Source organism: Anabrus simplex, chromosome 1 (genome assembly GCF_040414725.1).
Source record: "Anabrus simplex isolate iqAnaSimp1 chromosome 1, ASM4041472v1, whole genome shotgun sequence".
Taxonomy (NCBI): Eukaryota; Metazoa; Arthropoda; class Insecta; order Orthoptera; family Tettigoniidae; genus Anabrus; species Anabrus simplex.
The window spans coordinates 1,176,937,773-1,176,958,972 of record NC_090265.1 but is presented as its reverse complement, the minus strand read 5'-3'; the positions used below and the strand labels follow the sequence as shown (position 1 = coordinate 1,176,958,972).

Genomic DNA, 21,200 nt, shown 5'->3' with positions numbered 1-21,200 from the left:
CATCGAAGTTGCCCTGTGTACCGGGCCATGGTGTGGGCGGAGAGGAAGGAGGCCCAGCGTCATGACCCACCCCAATCCAGGAGGCCCCGCCCCGGCGGGCTTGGCCTCATTCTCCGGGATCGGATACTGGGTACGAGGGACCGCAAGGAGGTGGAGCAGTGCGGCGGGCCCTAGTGGTATTTGACGCATGGCTCCGCAGCCGAAAAAATCCCGCGCTAATCAAGGCAGTGCCCAGAAGGACTGATCCTTGACAACTAGAATGGCGAGAATATGGATCATAGTTGGTGCATGTTACCTTTCTCTACTAACACAAACACCTGGATTTAGCCAGGAACCACATCCTTGCATGTGCTATCGCAATTTGTAAGGTTTTACATGTAGGCTCTTTCTCTTTCCGCCTATGTGGTTTTCTCCTGACCCTTAATACCACACCTTAACACCACCTTACCAACACAAACCTTGCCTGGTAACGCATCTGACGTGCAAACAGGCAGGTACTGCTGCAGTACCATTCCCACTCGTCCCTGCTCTCTCTTTCCTTCTTAGAAATAATAGCATGTCAGGGGCAATGTAGATTGAGTCGATTGCCATGCGAGAGGAGCAGGCTTCAGGGGCCCTCCGAAAAAGAAAAAATATACGACGAAGTCGACAAGCCAGATGGTAGCGTTGAGGGAATTTAGAATTCAGCAAATTTAAGGTAGTTTAAGAGGGAAAACCGCACAGAAAGTTTCCCGAAGGAAGGGCGTGATGTTTTATAGGAGTGCCGGTCCAGCAAAAGAGTCTATGTATTTCAAACTTAAAATACGCGCCGCGCACAACGGAGCAGCCAGCTGCAGCGAGAATACTGTGTGTGAAGTGGAACGGGTGACGTAGGAACCGGCCTTGGCTCGCCAAGGTGAGGTTGCATCATCCATCGAACATTCCAAACCTTCTATCTTCAATAACTCATAAAGGAAAAACAATACAATATGAAATGAAATAGTTGCAATAACCGCGATCTGGGTATAAAAGAGGAGCAGAATTTCAACACGACGCAGTCTAGCCCCACAGTCGAATCCAGACGGTCGGCTGGTGGAAGTCCGCGTCGTCTTCGAAATTACGAGAAGTGATTGGAATATTTCTGCAGTTATTAAACTTAGAACAGTGCGGTAAGACTTCTATTTTCTTCGGCGTTAGACACTTCAAAATGATTGAAATATTTCTATAGCTAATAAACTGAAACTCTGTGACAGCGCATTAGGACTGGTATTTTCTCGAGTATTAAACACTTCAAGGTGATTGAAATATTTCTACAGAACAGTGCAGTAGGAATTGTATATTCTCAAGTGTTAAGTACTTCCAAGGTGATTGAAATATCTTGACAGAACAGTGCAGTAAGACTTGTATTTTCTCGAGTGTTAAATACTTCGAAGTGATTGAATATTTCCGCAGCTAGGGAACTTAGGCTATGGAACAAGTGCAGTAGAACTTGTGATTTTCCCAAGTGTTAAATACTTCAAAATGATTGAAACATTTCTGCAGTTTGTGAACTCAGAACAGTGCATTAAGGCCTGTGTTTATTCAAGTGAAATCTGAATGTTAGGAAAGCTTCACGTGTGAATTCACTTATAAACCTAGGACTGTTTGTGAACAGAATTAATTTCATTATCAGAGTATTTACCGGCATTATTATTCATGACAGTGGATGTAAACGAGACTAATTTCACAAGCAAAGGATTTAGTTCTTCTAACATTACCATTCAGTGTTAAAAAAAAGTATGTAAATACTTGTCAAAAATAATCGCTAAGCGGTAGAACTCTATAAATAATTGTGCTGTATTATTCATCCTAAAACTTGAGTGAACTATTTTTCGTGCCAAGTGTCGCGTACTTTAAATATATTTGCGAGTTCGATTCCATTAACATTCGACCGCATTAAAGCTAATTGCTTTATTTTTTCAAGTGACCAGTTTATTTGCAAGCTCGACTGTTTTATTTTTCCAAGTGACCAGTCTAGTTGCGAGTTCGATTCCATTGACATTCGACCGCATGAAATTTAATTTCTCTACTCTCCCAAGTGAACAGTTTACTGGTCTTAAAGAAACAGTTGTTTTCAATTTCATCATTGCATTTATTTTTCTATGTTCAGAAATTACACCTCAGATTAAAACGTCCAAGGGCTTAAATACGTGTGTTTACGCTACTCTTCCGAGTAAGTGATCTCGATAAACCGAACTCCTAGATCTCCTAGACCTTCAAGGCCTTCAAGAACTTCCAGAATTTCTAGAACTTCTAGAACTTCTAGAGCTTCATTTGCTGGAGGACACGTGGTTCCATGGTGCCCAGAGCTGATCCATGGTGAGGACGAGAATTAGTGGATCAACGCGGGACATTGCCAGCCCCAGGACGAAGAAAGGTCACGCCCAATTCATCTTCCTCTGTACTGAGGTGATATGAACTTGAATATTCACAATAAAACAGTTTTTAAAAATTCGAACTTCATTTGAAGCAAATGCTCTTGCTCTCTGTACCACTCCAATTAATGTACCGTACACGCCCTGTGTAACGTGTCGTGCTATTCAAGCCTAAAGTACGGGCATTTCCTGTTACAATATGTAAGGACATCTAGAAGACAGAAGTATTCAGTCGGCAATATCTAAAGGTAGTTGGATATAAGGATAATGTCCGGATAGAGGAGGCAACTAATACTGTCAAAATACTGAAATTTAGCTATGTTATTAAACTCAGAACAGTGCAATAAGGCTTCTGTTTTCTTCGGCGTTAAAATCTTCAAAGTGATTGAAATATTTCTATAGCTAATAAACTGAAACTCTGTAACAGCACATTAGGACTGGTATTTTCTCGAGTGTTAAACACTTCAAGGTGATTGAAATATTTCTACAGAACAGTGCAGTAGGACTTGTATCCTTCTAGGACGTACAGCTATGGCAAAATTAAAGAAGATCTGGCAAGATAGAGCAATATCTATGAATACGAAAGAAAGATTAGTCCATTCGCGTGTGTTTTCGATCTTCCTGTATGGATGCGAAACTTGGACCATAAAAGCTAAAGACAGAAACCGAATCAACGCCTTTGAAATGTGGTGTTGGAGAAGGATGTTGCGAATACCGTGGACAGCCAGGCGAACAAATGATTCTGTCATCCGGGAAAATGGAATACAAGAAAGTTTATGCCAAGTTTTGTACCAGAGAATCCTGCAATTCTTTGGTCACATTATGAGAAGAGAGGATGACAACCTGGAAAAATTAATTGTCCAAGGAAAAGTTTCTGGCACAAGGACACGAGGACGGGTCGCAAAAGGATGGGTTGATCAAGTAAGAGAGATCATGGATTTACCATGGGGAATTGCTATCCGGAAAACGCAAGTACGTACAGAATGGTATCAGCTTATAAAAGGAACATCAAAGTCCTTGGGTCACGATACTCAGTCATGAGTGGAACGACTGGAGAGAGAGAATAAAGGCATTTATAAACAGATACAAAAGTCAAAAGCTAGAAAAGCAGCTGGGAACGATAAGATTTCTGGGGACATATTAAAGGTTAGAGAAACTGGGAAATTCCCTTTTGGTCCCAGTTTCAATGACAGCGAAATTCTGACATTCACCTCCCCGTGGTAGAGAGGGGGCAACGGTTATATATTATATATATTATATACAGGCGGATAATGAATGCAGGGACCGAGTATCTCTCAGTATAAGGAGACCACCTTCTACCAAATGCCAACGGCCTACTAGGAGGGCAGATGAGCGGGTAGAAGGAAGGCCACTCTCTTGCCCTTGGAGTGAGAAACTGCTCCTAAAGACGGAAGAGCTACTAGATGGCCAACGGCACCGGATGGGGAAGGGAACGGGAAACCACTCCATTAAAAACCAGAATGGGTATCCCAAGCATCGGCTGGTTGAGAACCTTGGGGGCTTCACCCACGTCGAGTGAGTATACCTGCTAAACCTCAAGAAATATTTGGCTGACGTACCACCTGCTGTACATTATAACCAGAAAATCCTTTTCTAATAGAAGGGGTTAGGGCAAGTACCTGGCGTCTTAAAACTGGGACTACTCGGCTAAGGTATCGCAACCCGATAGAAAAATCTCTAACCCCCCAGGTTGGGGGTTGAACATAGAGTTAACGGGTCTATTGCATAAAAAATTTGTTACGAATATCTCACATTTGCCTGGGATGAATAAGAATGGATATCAAAATGTGACGACCTTGTAATGGAAATCGGCTTTACGAATAAGAACTTGGAATGTAAGAACCCTGTATAAACCCGGATCCTTCAAAATCCTCAGTCAACAGTTGGAGAAGTATAGAGTGGGACTTGCTGCAATTCAAGAGACTATATTATTAGGTGATGGTATGCAGGACATGGAGAAATATACACTTTTTAAAAGTGGTAAATAAACTGGGTGTCAGGAATTTGGTACTACATTCTGTGTCCAAAATTCACTAGTATCGTCAGTGCTGTCCTTTGAACATGTGAATGGAAAGACTATGCTATTGGAGGGTACATTCTAAATGGTTTAACATACCACTGGTGAAATGCCATGCCCCCACAAAAATTACAAGTATGATCACGTTAAAGACTCTTTTTATGAGGATTTGTTAGAACTGTGGCATAAATTACCCAAACATGATGTCAAAATGATTTAGGGTGATTTCAATGTAAAAGATGGAAAGGAAGAAATTTTTGTACCAACAATTGGAATGGAAATCTGTATGACGAAAACAATGATAATGCCATAAGGTTAATCAATTTCGCTACATCCACAAACATGAATTGTACCACCTTCCCACATAAACAAATACATAAGGAAACATGGTATTCGTGTGATGGTAAGATTGCGAATCATATAGATCATGTACTAATTGATAACAGGCATAGAAGCTTCATAACTGATATCAGAGCTTACAGAGGAGTTGAGATAGGATCTGATCACAATATGATAATTGCTTCAGTTAAAATTAAATTGAAAGCCTCTTGTACGTCACAGACTGAGAAAAGATGCAAAATTGATACTGAGAAACTGAAGCAGGAGGATGAAAGATTAAAGTATAATGTAGGAATTACAAACAGATTTGATATTCTGGGAGAAGATCCTACAGGAGGCATTGATGAAACAAATGACTAAGTTTGTGAACGAATGTGTAATAACGCGAAACAAATCATGACAACAGTAGCAATGAAAGTGATACCAAAAGGTGTTAGTAAGAAAAAGAAATGTTTTGATGAGGCATGTCAAGATGCAGTTAATGAAGTGGCAATAAGGCGTAATAAGTGGCTGCAGTCTAATAGGAATATAGATGATGAGGAACTATACAGAAAGAAACAGAAATAATGTAGTAAATTAATTCGTAAAAAGAAAAAATCTACCTGAGACAACAAATAGAATCAATCCAAGATGACTACAGAAACAGGAACATCCGCAAGATGTATCAAACTGTCAACACAAAAATGGATTTCAACCAAGATCGAGTATTATGAGAGATAAGTTTGGAAATTTAATTGCTGATTAAATTACTGTAAGCAATACTTTGACTCCTTTCTGAATTGTAATGATCAAGAAAACTGTACTGGCAAACCATCTAGTTCCCCATCAGAAGAACAAATACCAGAGCCATCATATCAAGAGGTATTACAAAGTATTATACGTTTAAAAAACAATAAGGCTTCAGGTAGTGACAACATACCTGCTGAGCTTATTAAATACGGTGGAGAAAGATTACATAAATACATATACGAGATCATTCTAAGGATATGGCACGATGAAGTTGTTCCTAAAGAATGGCAGGAATCACTTATTGTCCCAATTCATAAAGGAGGGGATAAGAGAGAACCTAAATATTATTGTGATATATCTCTTGTAAACACGGCCTACAAAAGTCTGTCTTTTATTCTCTTACACCGTTCAAAACCATTTGCTGAAAATGTTATTGGGGACTATCAGAACGGTTTTTGTAGTAACAGATCCTCTACAGACAACATGTTTGCAATTAAGACTATTAATGATAACGGGTGGGAACACAAAGAGTCGGCTCATTATCTCTTCATAGATTTCTTCAAGGCATATGATTCAGTCCATAGAGAAGGGCTGTGGAACATCATGATGGAGTTTGGCTTTCCCACAAATTTAAATAACGTGTGAAACATGTGTATGGATGGTAATGTTAGGTGTATTTTTCTCAAAGGCAGAAAATCAAGTTCCTTCCAGAATAAAACTGGTCTGAGACAAGGGGATGCACTATCTTCTCTCTCTATTCAACATTGCACTGGAGAAGATTATCAGGAAATTAACTCTTGTACCTGCTGGCATCATATTGGAGAGACAACATAAAGTCCTTGCATATGCGGATGGTATTGTTTTTATTGGGTGCAATGAATTAGAAATCAGGCAGATATTTGTGGAACTAGAGGAAATGGCAGCAAAAATTGGCTTACGGGTAAATGACAAACCGAATCATGAGGAGGTTGACAGATTGCCTTTGGAGATTGGGAAATATATATTTAAAGGCGTAGAGGAGTTAAAATTCCTTGGTGTATTAATCGATGAGCAAAACCGAAGGCAACAGGAACACCAAGCTAGAATTAAGAATGCAAATAAGGCATTTTACTCTATGAGCCCTATAATAGGCTCCAAGTTTTTAACGAGGAATGCAAAAATTATTACCTACAATACAATCATTTGACCAGCTCTTCTGTACGGTTCCGAGACATGGAGTAGGCCTACCGTATAACCAAGAAAGAGCAGCAGCATTTGCAAGTCTTTGAGAATACAGTTTATAGAAAGAGATTTGGCCCATGATTCGTTCCTATCTCTCAAAACAGGCAGAAAAGGTCTAATTATGAGATATACACCCTCTCTCAACAACACACTATAATGGGTGTGACAGAATCCAACAGACTGCGCTGGATAACAGAGTGATTCCAAATGAATGGGGACTTGTTAGAGTAGCTCCAGCCTACAAGGAAAAGGCTGATACAAAGGATCTTTTAATGGGAAAAGACCTTCAAGAAAAACCCGAAGCACCTGGTAGAAGATCAACAAGGTATGCCGGACCCTCCAAATTGAAATTGCGTATGGCTATTAGTGCCGGGGGTGTCTGAAGACAAGTTCGGCTCGCCAGGTGCAGGTCTTTTGAATTGACACCCGTAGGCGACCTGCGAGTCGTGATGAGGATGAAATGATGATGAAGGCGACACATTCACCCAGCCCCAGTGCCAGCGAAATTAACCAATTATGGTTAAAATTCCAGACCCTGCCGGGAATCGAACCTGGGACCGCAGTTACCAAAGGCCAGCACGCTAACCATTTAGCCATGGAGCCGGACATCCTCCAAATTGATAACTGGGAATAGCAGGCTCAAGATCGAAAAGGGTGGAAGAGGATTGTGAGATCGGCACGGGAACTCCACGTCCCTCAGAAGCCTATGGAGTGAGTGAGTATGGGTGGAATACTGAAATATTTGATTACTTTTTGCATGAAAGAGTAATACCAAATGAATGGAGACTTGTTAGAGTAGCTCCAGTATACAAGGAAAAGGGTGATAAATACAAAGCAGATAATTCAGGCCAGTCAGCTTGACATGTGTAGTTTGTTAGCTCTGGGAAAGCAGTCTTTTTGACTATATTAGACATGTTTGCAAAATTTCTAACTGGTTTGATAGAAGGCAATTCCGGTTTAGGAAAGGTAATTCCATTGAATCTCAACTTGTAATATTCCAGCAAATTATAGCAAATATTTTAGATTCAGGAGGTCAAATGGACTGTATCACTATTGACTTATCCAAGGCTTTTGATAGGGTAGATTATGGAAGATTACTGACAAAAATTAGGAAGAAGGGGTTAGAATCACCATTGTCCATTGAAACTCTGCTCACAATACGTTAATATTGGCGCACAATACCACTCTCACTGGCAGAATCGAGTACCGTACTACATAACAAAAGTTATATTTCCGATCATTTAGGCCTATGTCTTATTCAGTTTACTGTACCGACTATGATAAGATTGGTGCTGGTGGTGATTATTATTGTTTTAAGAGGAATTCATGAATTTAGACTTTTGTTGCTTAGTCTACATCAATCCCGAGCATTGATGACTAGTGTTTTTAAAAGTAGGGGAGATCATAATATGAAGGTAAAGTTAGAATTCAAGAGGACAAATTGTGGAAAATATTCATTTATAGGATGAGGCGTAAGGGATTGGAATAATTTATCAAGGGAAATATTCAATAAATGTCCAAGTTCTTTGAAAACATTTAAGAAAAGGCTAGGGAAACAAGTGATAGGGTATCTGCCACCTGGGCAACAACCCTAAATGCAGATCATTGATGAATTATTGATTGAGATTGATTTAACCATTGAAATTTTTATTATCTTCGTGATCATTTCCCATACATTTGTGTACTCTATGCCAACTCACTTTAAGTTATAGAGTCACCCTTTACTTCTACTGACACTGAATTGCTATTGGAAGTGTGAAGTATTCCTATATCAATCAGTGGGTAACTTCATAGAATGTGAGTTGGCCTCCTGTTAGCTGGACTAGTAGAATAGGGCTTCATTCCTGGTATTCCCCACATGTCATAAGAGGTTACTACAAGGGGCAACCTCCATGGGCTCTCAATTTGAGAGGGCGAATTTGTGATCAGTGGGCCCCAGTCCGGCATTGCTTATAACTTGTGCAGGGCTCCTCACTTTCATCTTTCTTATCTAACCTCCCTTGGTCAATTCTTGATCTTTCCTATGCTGACTGAATTCGTTTTCACATCCATTGTTGCCAACGAGTTGAGAAAAAATCCACCAAAAATTTGTTAAATGCCTTTCTAGAAACTGCTAGAAAATCTACCAAAATATAAAATTATATCTGTAGCTGTCCAACTGAAACAAAGTGTGATGGGAGGAAGATAAATATTTAGAGAAATATTTCATTACACATCAACTTTATATGTGAAACAATTTTTTTTCTTTTTTTGCTAGTTGTTTTACGTCGCACCGATACAGATAGGTCTTACGGCGACAATGGGACAGGAAAGGGCTAGGAGTGGGAAGGAAGCGGCCGTGGCCTTAATTAAGGTATAGCCCCAGCATTTGCCTGGTGTGAAAAGAAACAAATTGTAGCAAATGCATGATATAGTAATGCATACCGGTACTGAATTACTATACATTTAATAGAAGATGGAAATTTCCTCTTTCTTGCCCTCATCATATTCAACCGAGATGAAGTTACATAGCATATGTATGACATCACGTCTTTTCTCCTCCCTCATCTGTGCCTAACCATTCCTACTCGATGACTGGTGCAATATCTCATGCACAGAATACCTTGTCTCACACAATTAAATTATAGTCTCAGAACAGAACTCATTCTACCATCAGTTCTCAACACAGCACAGCACTATTCAATTGTCAATATAGGCCTATATGCCTTTGATTTCTGTTTTTGTTTTTAACAATTTGCTTTATGGTAAACAAGCAGCCGTGGCCTTAATTAAAGTACAGACCCACCATTTGCCTGATGTGAAAATGGGAAATCATTGAAAACCATCTTCAGGACTGCTGACAGTGGGGTTCAGATCTACTATCTTCCGAACGACAGCTGCGTGACCCTAACCACACGGCCAACTCACTCGGTGGAGTAGCAAAAGCATGACACATGAATGCAGAATTCAAGAAGGGATATGATCATTAGAAGTGTTCAAATCAGGAACATGTTCTATCATAAGAGTACAAAGTCGAAGAAAAATATACCAAAACCTTTTTTTACTAGTAGTTTAACTCCATACTAACCTATAAAAGATGTTTAGTGATGTGAGGATGGGAAAGGTCTGGAATTTAGAAGGTAGCAGGCTTGCACTCAAATAATGTATAGCTCCAGCATTTGCCTGGTGTGAAAATGAGAAACCATGGTGGGGCCTAAAGAAATGATACACAATATAGGCCTACCTATTAGACATATGCAGTCATGTCCTGATCAGTGACAAGGAAAGGGTGAAAATCAAAGACAGGCAACAAAAACGCAATTTCTGAGAAGTGTGTTACATAGGATGAGGCGAATTATGCTATAATGAGACATGAAAAGAATGAAAGGTCGAATGAATGAATGACAAATAAAAAATAAATAGATTGAGATGGTTAGGAGATATTGAATGGAAGATCAATGAATGCCAAAAAAAATGGAACAAGAAGCTGAGAAAATTAATCAAATTTTGATGGTTGGACTAGATTAAAGACAGTATAAAGGAACAATGAACCAGGGTAACTGATGAGAAGTGATGGATCGAGTTAAATGGAAAAGAAACCTTACTTGTCTTGATTTAGCTGCGTCTATGGTTGTGAAGAGGAGATGATGATGATGATGTTAAAGATAAAATTAATCAGCAAATTACAATACTTTCTTCACTAAATAAAATATCCCATTTTTAGGATATAAGAACTTACTTACCAGGGTCATTAAAAGGTACTAGAGCATAGTTATATATTGGCTTATCAGGATGTTCATACATAGTCTTAAATATAGCCTGAGTACCATCTTTCACTTGCTGCAACTCATCTGCCATAGACCCCGTGGAATCAAACACGAATGTGAGGGTTACTCCTTTCTCTACCTTCAAAACTTCACTCTGTACAGGTGTGACTGAAACAGACAGAAATCAAGGGCAACATAAGAAAGGTTATCAATACTTGAAGTATCTCCTTTGTAACTAAAAGATTAGAATAACAACATATAAATTCATTTTAATTTGCAAGAAATGCTATTCACAAGTCATGCAAACCAAAATAAATTAGCACATACACGCAGACTTTGTTATTATTGTTTATTTATTAAATTATTTCTCAAAAACACTTTCTTCGCCTTCTGCTTGATATTTCTGTGGTTACTGGAGCCAACGGGGCTCCTTATTTTTGTTTTAACGCAAAGAGTCAGAAATATTGCCCCACAGGTGTTTATTTAAGTGCTGGTAAATCTATCAGCATGAGACTGACATAGGCTATCTGAACACCTTCAAATACTACATGACTGAACCAGGATCAAACTCGTCACCTTACAATAATAATGTTATTGTTCTTACATCCCGCTAACTACTTTTACAGTTTTCGGAGATGCTGAGGTGCTGATTTTTTTCCCACAGGAGTTTTTTTGCATGCCGGTAAATCTATCAATACGGGGCTGACGTATTTGAGCACCTTCAAATACCACCGGACTGAGCCAGGACCAAACCTGCGAACTTCGGCTCAGAAAGCCAGTGTCTTAACTGCCTGAGCCACTCAGTCCGGCAAACTCGTCACCTTTAACCCAGAAAGCCAGTTTTCCACCATGTAAATCACTTAGTCTGTCTTAATGTGTTAGTGTCTGTGTGTACAAGTGCTACAAACAAGATAAACAGTATGGTAAATTTCTGCATGATAACTGTTGTGCAAACTCATCACCTAAACTCTTTCCCAGTAAGTGATCAGGATTACTACATCATCACATCATTGAGAACCCATGCAAGTGCCCAGATGTTTTTTTCTTCCCAGACGGCAGTGGAGGATGCTAAATCGAATTAGGACCGGCCAAGGTAGATGTGGAGCCACTCTCTTCAAATGGGGATGGAAGACATCACCGCAATGTGACTGCGGACAATGGGAGCAGACAGTGGATCACATTGCATTTGAGTGTCCTTTGCGTGGTTACAGAGGCTCTATAGAGGACTTAAACTGTGTCTCAAACGAAGCTCTTCTCTGGCTATTAAATTTTGACATGGAACTTTAGTTATGAACTTGAGATGGTAGTTTTATATATTGTATATAATATTGTATTCACCATACGCTAAATAAATAAATAAATCAGGATCAATTAGAATACGTATAAAGGAGCCATATATGTGGTGAGGGATTTGCAATGTGTTGTTAAGTCTTCAACATGGGAATCACCAACCAACACTGGTATGAAATAAAATGAAAATTATAACTCAATTGATAGAATTTGGATTAAATATGTGCATCATTATTACAGCATTGTACAGTATTATCATTGTCGTCACTACCAATCAAATTGTCACCAGCTGCCACTGGTGTATATAAACAATCTGATCATAAGTATCAGGACATCCCTCTGTACATGTAAACTAGAGCCTAGATGTCATTATGACTGCCGTACTGCTACAGAAGGCAGTCATGGACTTGATGTTGTTCAGGTCTATGAAACACCTGCAGATTGAGGGGAGCAAAGGAGCTCAGAAGTGGCAGTGAAATAAGTCTTAATGAAAGGGAAGTTCAGGGAAGACTGAATGAAAAGGGGATGAAGCAATAGCCAGTACCAGTGCATTTAGTATGTTGGACTACTATTGTTTGACTTACTAAATAGACATTGCATTTTTTCAGACAAAAGTGAAATTGTAAATTTCATACCATGCATGAATTTCCCATAATGGTACATTATTGGCTAAGAGATGAATATAAAACTATAATACTGTTATCAACTGGCACATTTTCCGAATAGTTAACTGTGTGTACAATAGTGAATTGTGTCGTCTTCGGATTAGCCACGGTATACTAACGCACTCCCATCTGTTGAAAGGAGAGCCCCCTCCGGTGTGTACTTACGGCGATCATCTTACCGTGGTACACATCCTTACGGAGTGCGTGGACCTGGTCGATCTGCGTCGTAGGCTAACACTCGCGAGTATCATCTCCCTTCATCCTGCAAGATGACGAGCAGTCAGCAGACTTCGTCATCCGTTTTATGAGGGATAGTGGCCTTTTCTATCGTGTGTAATAATGTACTTTGTCTTAGTGTATTTGTGTTAACTGCGCTTTTATCTCAATGACTCAATTTTATTTCGTGTTTGCGTATTTTAATGGGTTATTTTAACTTCTGACATTAATATACATATCCGTATTTCCAGGCAATGCCTTATTCCATTATCGCCTCTATTTCTATGCTTTTATTAGAAAATAAGGCATTGCGAATTAGATCCACTGATTGTTTTAATCTCATATCATTTTTCATCACCATGTATTTTAAACTCTAGTCAGCGGATACATTTTAATATTTTAATTATTGACTCATGTCGTTCATTTCGTACCATTAGTGGCCGATGATCTTAGATGTTAGGTCCCTTTAAACAACAAGCATCATCATCATCCTCATCAACCTTTCAACTTTGGTATATTTATTTAAATGTCTTTATTATCATCGGTAAATTTCAGTACTTCATCAGTATTAACACTTCCTCTACGTTGATGGTATCTTTATATCCAACTATCTTTACATACTGCTGACTGAACACTTCTGCCTTCTGTAAATCTTCACATATACACACACACCCCTTGCTCATTAATGATCCATGGAATGAGCTTCCCATTTCTGCCTCAAAGTACCTATACATATCCGTCCGTTTGTTTTTATGTGCATTCCACCTAGAAACGTTTTTTTTTTTTATTTGCTTTACGTCGCATCGACACAGATAGGTCTTATGGCGACGATGGGATAGGAAAGGCCTAGAAATTGGAAGGAAGCGGCCGTGGCCTTAATTAAGGTACAGTCCCGGCATTTCCCTGGTGTGAAAACGGGAAACCACGGTACACCATCTTCAGGTTTGCCGACAGTGGGGCTCGAACCCACTATCTCCCGATTACTAGACAATCTACAGAGCTATCTTTCCGGTTTCTGGAAGAACAAGTTCATCCAAGTCATGAATTTGATTGGAAAACGCTAAACAGACTTCGAACTGGAGTGGGAAGATGCAGAGGAAAATTGCAGATAACGGGGTATCTTGGAGATAATGATACTGCACTATGTGCATGTGGAGAAACCCAGACTATGAGCTATCTCATTCAAGGCTCTTTGGCTCCTGTGACCTTCACCCAGGAAGATTCAATGTACAGTACAGACGTCGCTCTGCAAGTAAAACAGTACCGGACCGACGAAGTGTCTCTCTCTCTCTGCTAGTTGTTTTACGTCGCACCGACACAGATAGGTCTTACGGCGACGATGGGACAGGAAAGGGCTAGGAGTGGGAAGGAAGTGGCCGTGGCCTTAATTAAGGTACAGCCCCAGCATTTGCCTGGTGTGAAAATGGGAAACCACGGAAAACCATTTTCAGGGCTGCCGACAGTGGGGTTCGAACCTACTATCTCCCGAATACTGGATACTGGCCACACTTAAGCGACTGCAGCTATCGAGCTCGGTCCGACGAAGTGTAACTTAGTGTTTTATTGTTAGGTTGTATTATACTGTATATTTTAGTGTTGTACAAAAAAAGTTCATATTTTATGCTTCCATACTACAACGTTCTCATGGCAATGAAGAAAAGATGGGAAAAATTATTCTGAACGTTCCAGGGTATCATATTGAGTCTAACTCAATTATAGGCACTTAACGTCGCCATACTGAAAAAGAAAAAATAATAATAATACGAGTAATATACCTTTCCTGGTACATTGTATAATTCCAGACCCATGTGAAAAAAGTCAGCGATTTCCTTAGGACTGATGTTCTTTGAGGTAATTGTAATTTGACTGATTACATTTCTAAAATAGTATTTGTAATTGTAACTGAGTAATAATGGCGTATGGCCTCCAGAGAGGTCTGGTGCGGGTCTTTTTCTCTTAGACGGCATATTAGGCGACCTGGATGTCTGTGAGGATCAGTGCCCTACCTAGGATGATTTCTAATGCTGAATACGCCACACACACACCCGGCCCCCGAGCCATTAGAATTAACCAATTAAGGATAAAATCCCCGACTCGGCCTGGAATCGAACCCGGGACCCTCTGGACCAACGGCCAGCACGCCGATCATTGTACCTGAGTAATATGTTTCTTGTGTGTGTCTTATTCTAACCCTTCGTAAGGCATCATATAGTCAGCCTCTTGACGACCTGTCTCCATAAGTCTCTGTCCTGGGCATGGTGAATTGCTTGCTGGAGGTTCACTCCAGTCAGACTCTTGAGCTGATATATCCATCTCAATGGAGCATACCCTCTGGGCCTTCATCCAGCAGCGTTCTCTTCAATGATCGTTTTCTCTAGTCCACTGGATCTTCTAACAATGTGACCGAAGTATAGGTATCTCAGTTTTCTCTTAAAGACCGGCGACTCAAACGTTAAGCGGTACCAACCCCACATGATCGAGATTTATGACCGCCTACAGTCGCCTCTGTGGTGACCAATGGCATGCTTGCTTTGTCAGTGATAGTGTAACCGTACAACAGGGTTACAGATTCCATTCAGTATTTATTATTATTATTATTATTATTATTATTATTATTATTATTATTAACCCGATTCATTAGATTTTATATTCTGTTTCTCATCATTTAGACTGTAATAATTAGGTATCACGCATATTATTGTATTGAATCATAGGTTAAGTGAATATGTTTGTAATTATGCTGTATATTAGTAAGTGAGATTTGTTGGTTTGATATAGTCATTCTGTGGCTTGTAACTCTAGCCAGATGTGTTGGCAGAGTATTTTGCAATCGAGGCTATGTTTAACTGAGAATGTTATGTGCAAGTAGGTTTTCCGATGACTCATGCAGCATAGTCAACTGTAATCCGCTTGGGTACGCTTATACGACACATGACTGATGACATCAGTGCGAGGGCACGTGATTGCGACCAAGTGTCAGTATTCGCCAGCTACTGAATGTTGAGGTTGAAGGGATGAACAGAGAGTAGGGAGATGAGTCGTCATCGCGAGGTTATAAAAGTCGATGCAACGGTGGTGAGAGGTATCAGATCATATGTATCAGTCAGATGTATCAAATGGAAGAAGTGGTCTTAGAGTGATGGTCAGAGCTAAGAGTTGTGTTTGAAGAAGTCTTGTAATAATCGAGGTCTACAAGTGGTGGTTGTATCCGAGCAGAGACGGGTACTATGCTGATAAAGAAACATCATCTTCTTGTGAGGATGGACTTCACAAGATGTTTCAATAATATTTTCCTATTTCTTATAATATATTGAGTGGACGTAATTACATTGGAGCTCCCTACACGCGTACATGGTATGTAGGCCAACTCCTTGTTATATAAGGAGATAACAGCAGACGGCTCCCGACTTCAGCTCATAGGTTTTCCCAAGAATTTCAAGTTCAACAGCGGTGTATGCAGACATCAGGTAATTAAAGCATCAGACATGTTATGCATTCATAACATGAAGAAGAATGTAATCAGCGGCAATATCATATCTCACTTCAAGTACATGCCAATAGCTTTTTTGTTTAGATTACATTTTCTTTTTAATATTACCGCAAATCTCACTATATATATTTTTTTGTTAAATTAAAAGACGTCAATGCTTGTTCATTGACGTAAATTATAGTCATAAACTCAGTTTTATTTTAATTATAATAAGTGATTCCAGTTCCATGTACAATCCTCAATTGTGGAAATGCAACAGTAATTTAATATTGTGCTGATCCATATCCCTGTATATTGCCAGATATGTGAGTTTATCACCTCACGCCTTGAGATAATTGATATAAGAGGTATGCTCTACCAAATTTTGTTGTTTTTATTTAAAAAGCAACTGGCGCTCAAACAAATGTTATGTATATTGTGTGAAGGAGATGAAGGTAAAAGAGTAGTGGTTAGAGTAGCCACAATAGTCCACGTGTAACACTTCAAAAGCGGGCCAGTCTTGGAACCAGTTCACTTGTCAGGTCTCCAGTGTTGCACATCTGCACGCAGTTCTGTCCAATCTCGCCGCTCGCTCTCAGTGGTTATATACCGGTACTGTAGTTAAAACGTCGAGTTGACAACGCAGTGTCTCGAGTTGTGGAAATCTTAGCTCTCCGCGGATAAGGAAGGCAAACACAGCCGGCCAGCTATACTTCAAAAGCGTGCCGGTCGTTAAGGAAATTGCATGAACTATACCTGAGCTGTTGATGTTTGATAGTCTTATTTTGCTGCCAAGCGGTTTCAGGAATGACTCACTCATGTGGAGTGCCGTCCAACGTATTTCTTATGTAACTATAATTCAACCCAAAAAGAAACAAAAAACAGTGCTGTTCGAACCACGAACGCATGTGAAAGTTATCATGCCATGTTTAACAGTTGCCTTTACTCTTTACACCTAAACATTTTAGGATCTTTTTTATGTTTCACATAAAACATACCGTATGCCTTTGCTGGTGGGATGTAGTGTTTACAGTGCACTATGTCTTCTGGTTTGCTAGAATAAATTTGTTACTTTCATTGACCTGTCTCAGTCTTGTCCTTGGCTTTGACAATATGAAAGTGACTGAGGTATGAGCGATGCTAGGGATATCATTCCTTATACAGCCAGTCCCTGTTATGAATGGTGTGAAAATATCGCTCATAGGGTCAGTTGGTGCATGCATTTCAGTGGGCTTGGCAGACTGATATTCATAAGCAACTTACGGTTCAGTGAGGAAAGTAACGAGAAACTACCTCACTCCCCAATTTCCCTAGTATGCCTCTTCAGTGACACCTAGGCTATTTATGACAGCTGTTGGTCGAGCTGTAGAGGATCAAACCAGCCTTCGGGCTGTATACCCAACATACATACACATAAAACATAAGCAGATACCAAAGTAAAAATAGATTCCACCGTTTGATCTGATGATAACGATGATGATGATGATGATGATGATGCTTGTTGTTTAAAGGGACCTAATATTTAGGTCACCGGCCCGCACCGTTTGATCTATCAACCCAGCTGCGACTAGAAAGACTTCCAAACAAAAAATCAGTTATTTAATGAATAAGGAAAATGGAGGTCACTAATCCATTTTTCTTCTTTTAAAAAAAATGGTTTTACGTCACATCGACACTGTATGGTGACGATGGGATGGGCCTAGGAGTATGAAGCAAGCGACCGTAGCCTTAATTAAGGTACAGACCCAGCATTTGCCTGCTGTAAAAATGGGAAACCACGGAAAACCATCTACAGAACTGCCGACAGTGGGGTTCGAACCCACTATCTCCGGAATGAAAGCTCAAAGCTGGGCGCCCCTAACCGCATGGCCAACTCGTCCGGTGGCCACTAATTCATAATACTGCAGTGTAATGGCTTGCCTTTCCCAATATTCTTATCTCAAAGAAACAAAAAAATTATGCTTTAGAACAAGTTTAAAAACTTAAACGCTTTTAATTTATGGTTAGCGTGATTATCTGCCACCCACGGAGGCCCGGGTTCGATTCCCGGCTCTGCCACGAAATTTGAAAAGTGATACGAGGGCTGGAACGGGGTCCACTCAGCCTCGGTAGGTCAACTGAGTAGAGGAGGGTTCGATTCCCACCTCAGCCATCCTCGAAGTGGTTTTCCGTGGTTTTCACTTCTCCTACAGGCAAATGCCGGGATGGTACCCAACTTAAGGCCAAGGCCGCTTCCTTCCCTCTTCCTCGTCTATCCGTTCCAATCTTCCCATCCCACCCCCCCACAGGGACCCTGTTCAGCATAGCAGGTGAGGCCCCCTGGGCGAGTATCTGGTCCTCCTCTCCGGTTGTATCCCCTACCCCAAAGTCTCACGCTCCAGGACACTGCCCTTAAGGCAGTAGAGGTGGGATCCCTCGCTGAGTCCGGGGGAAAAACCAACCTTGGAGGGTAAACAGATAAAGAAAGAAAGAAAGAAAGAAAGAAAGAAAGAAAGAAAGAAAGAAAGAAAGAAGATTTTAATTAACTGGCATGACTTGCAGGGGAAATATAACCCTAGTCAACAAATACAGAAACGGAAAATTCTGTGCCTGCACTAAAAGATAAATGAAATCAAAATATGAAGGGAAAAGAACTTGATCCGTTCTGGAGAGGGAATGCGAAATCTGATTTTTGGGAGGTAATCAGAGTTACCCGTATCTGCAATATACGTAGCTACGTTACCTACACAAGTCATAACGGTACAGTGCAGCTAAATCGCTCGATTGTCACCTAGGTTGCTTGTATAATTTAGTGTGTTGGACGCTTGTCAAAACTGAAGATCACTTGGTATATATTTTGAATTTAGTAATATAGAGCACATTTTTGTACGTCTAATCCTTAGTCCCGTTTCTTGATACGGGGTCGGGTATAAGGTGAAATGAAATTTTATGACCTAATTTTACGGCCGGATGTCCTTCCCGACGTCAACCTCAGGTGAGAAACTAATGAAGATGAAATGACTGCTAGTGAATGAAACAGGGTAAATATGTGGAAGGAATCGGCTGTGGCCTTTGAATAGGAACACTCTCAGCATTTGCCTGGAAGTGAAAATGGGAAAAAACAGAACATTCTCAGGACAGCCGACCACTCATCTCCCGAATGCAGAGCTTGATTCCATTACTCCATAGCCGTAGGAGTTAACACGCGCGGCCACATAAAAATGGGTCAATTGTAAGAATGAAATGACATTTCAACGTTATCTATTACATGTTAACATTTTCACAGGGCATTTCCTGTGCGAACATGTATCTTATCTGAACATAAGAAGAAGAAAAGGAAGAAGAAGAAGTATAAATTACGTGTAAAACGATATTTAATATGATGGAGAGACTCCGTAGAGCCTCCGTGGCTCAGGCGGCAGCGCGCCGGCCTCTCACCGCTGGGTTCCGTGGTTCAAATCCCGGTCACTCCATGTGAGATTTGTGCTGGACAAAGCGGAGGTAGACAGGTTTTTCTCCGGGTACTCCGGTTTTCCCTGTCATATATATCATTCCAGCAACACTCTCCATATCATTTCATTTAATCTGTCATTCATTAATCATTGCCCCAGAGGAGTGCGACAGGCATCGGCAGCCGGCACAATTCCTATCCTCGCCGCTAGATGGAGCTTCATTCATTCCATTCCTGACCCGGTCGAATGACTGGAAACAGACTGTGGATTTTCATTTTCATTTGTGTGGAGGGACTCCGTATTAATGTAACAATGGAACAAAATGCTTGATACAGAGTTTATTAACGCAGGAAAAACCACTCCATTAAGGCATTTTCTCCACAGTTCTCTGCACTGAAGCTTGCTTATATATGAAAATGAAATGTCGTATGGCTTTTAGTGCCGGGATATCCCAGGTCGGGTTCGGTTCGCCAGGTGCAGGTCTTTCTATTTGACTCCCGTAGGCGACCTGCGCGGCGTGGTGAGGATGAAATGATGATGAAGACAGCACATACACCCAGCCCCCGTGCCATTGGAATTAACCAATTAAGGTTAAAAACCCCACCCGGCCGGGAATCGAACCCGGGACCCTCTGAACCGAAGGCCAGTACGCTGACCGTTCAGCCAACGAATCGGAGTGCTTATATATGAAAATGAATGTCTAAAACGATGGTGTACGTGGAATATTTTTAAGAGAGTAATTATTAAAATTATGTAAATTAAGATTATCGGTCCTTTCAATGTTGTGTATTATTATTATTATTATTATTATTATTATTATTATTATTATTATTATTAACAGTATCTACCCGGGAAACTGAAATTGTTAAATGATGATGACAATTATTATTGTTATTATTATTACTACCGGGTTTTCCGTGGCTTAGGCCTACAGAGGGAAGGAAAGAAGTACGGGGGTTGAACGAGTTGACAAACCATAACATTAGACTAAGTTCACGAAAGCAAGCTGAAATTTGGAAAGTGTATATTTTCTATCTTTTTTCACTTGATAACGATTTAACATAATTACAATACCATATAACTATATACAATACCACCGGTACAAAGATCCGAGGTGTGAAATACCTTGTAGTTAACAGGGGTGAAGCCACGAGCAGAACAAAGCATAGAAGCTTAGGAACATGTTACTAACAATAATCAGCTCATCTTGACCATTACAAGATCATACTCAGTTACGTTTAGGCTGGCCTGTACTGTGCCCAAACTATTCTAATAACATTAAGTAAAGAAGCCGTAGCTCCTCGCATCATTACAAGGGTTGGAACACAACCCAACTGTCCCTTTGACCAAGAAGGTCATCTCGCAATAAAGGGGTAATAACCCGTTTCCTAAAAGGAAGTACACTCCTTATCTCATGAAAAGATACAAGAAAACGGATCGAGAGATACAAGAAAACAGGAGGAGAAGACCTACACTAAATGGCCATGAAATGGAACAGAGTAAATAAGCTGTTAAATTTCGGCCGAGAAAAAATGCACGGTGGATAACACAAGCACACCTGGCAAGAATACATTAAATTTCTAACCGGGCTAAAGCCCCACCAAGCAGTGGCACTCAGTCTAGAGTATATGTTCGGACCGGAATCTCTACCCGTCGACAGTCT

The 21,200-nt window shown here is 40.3% G+C and overlaps 1 protein-coding gene across 2 annotated transcripts in view; it reads right to left on the bottom strand.

Annotated features, from left to right (window-relative positions):
- Positions 1-21,200, bottom strand: part of LOC136858164 (hemicentin-1) — a 709,155-nt gene that overhangs the window by 630,673 nt on the left and 57,282 nt on the right. For both annotated transcript variants that reach the window (XM_067137503.2, XM_067137504.2), the window contains exon 2: positions 10,443-10,634. In XM_067137503.2, coding sequence (XP_066993604.2) covers positions 10,443-10,634 — 192 coding nt within the window. The remainder of the gene's footprint in view (positions 1-10,442; positions 10,635-21,200) is intronic.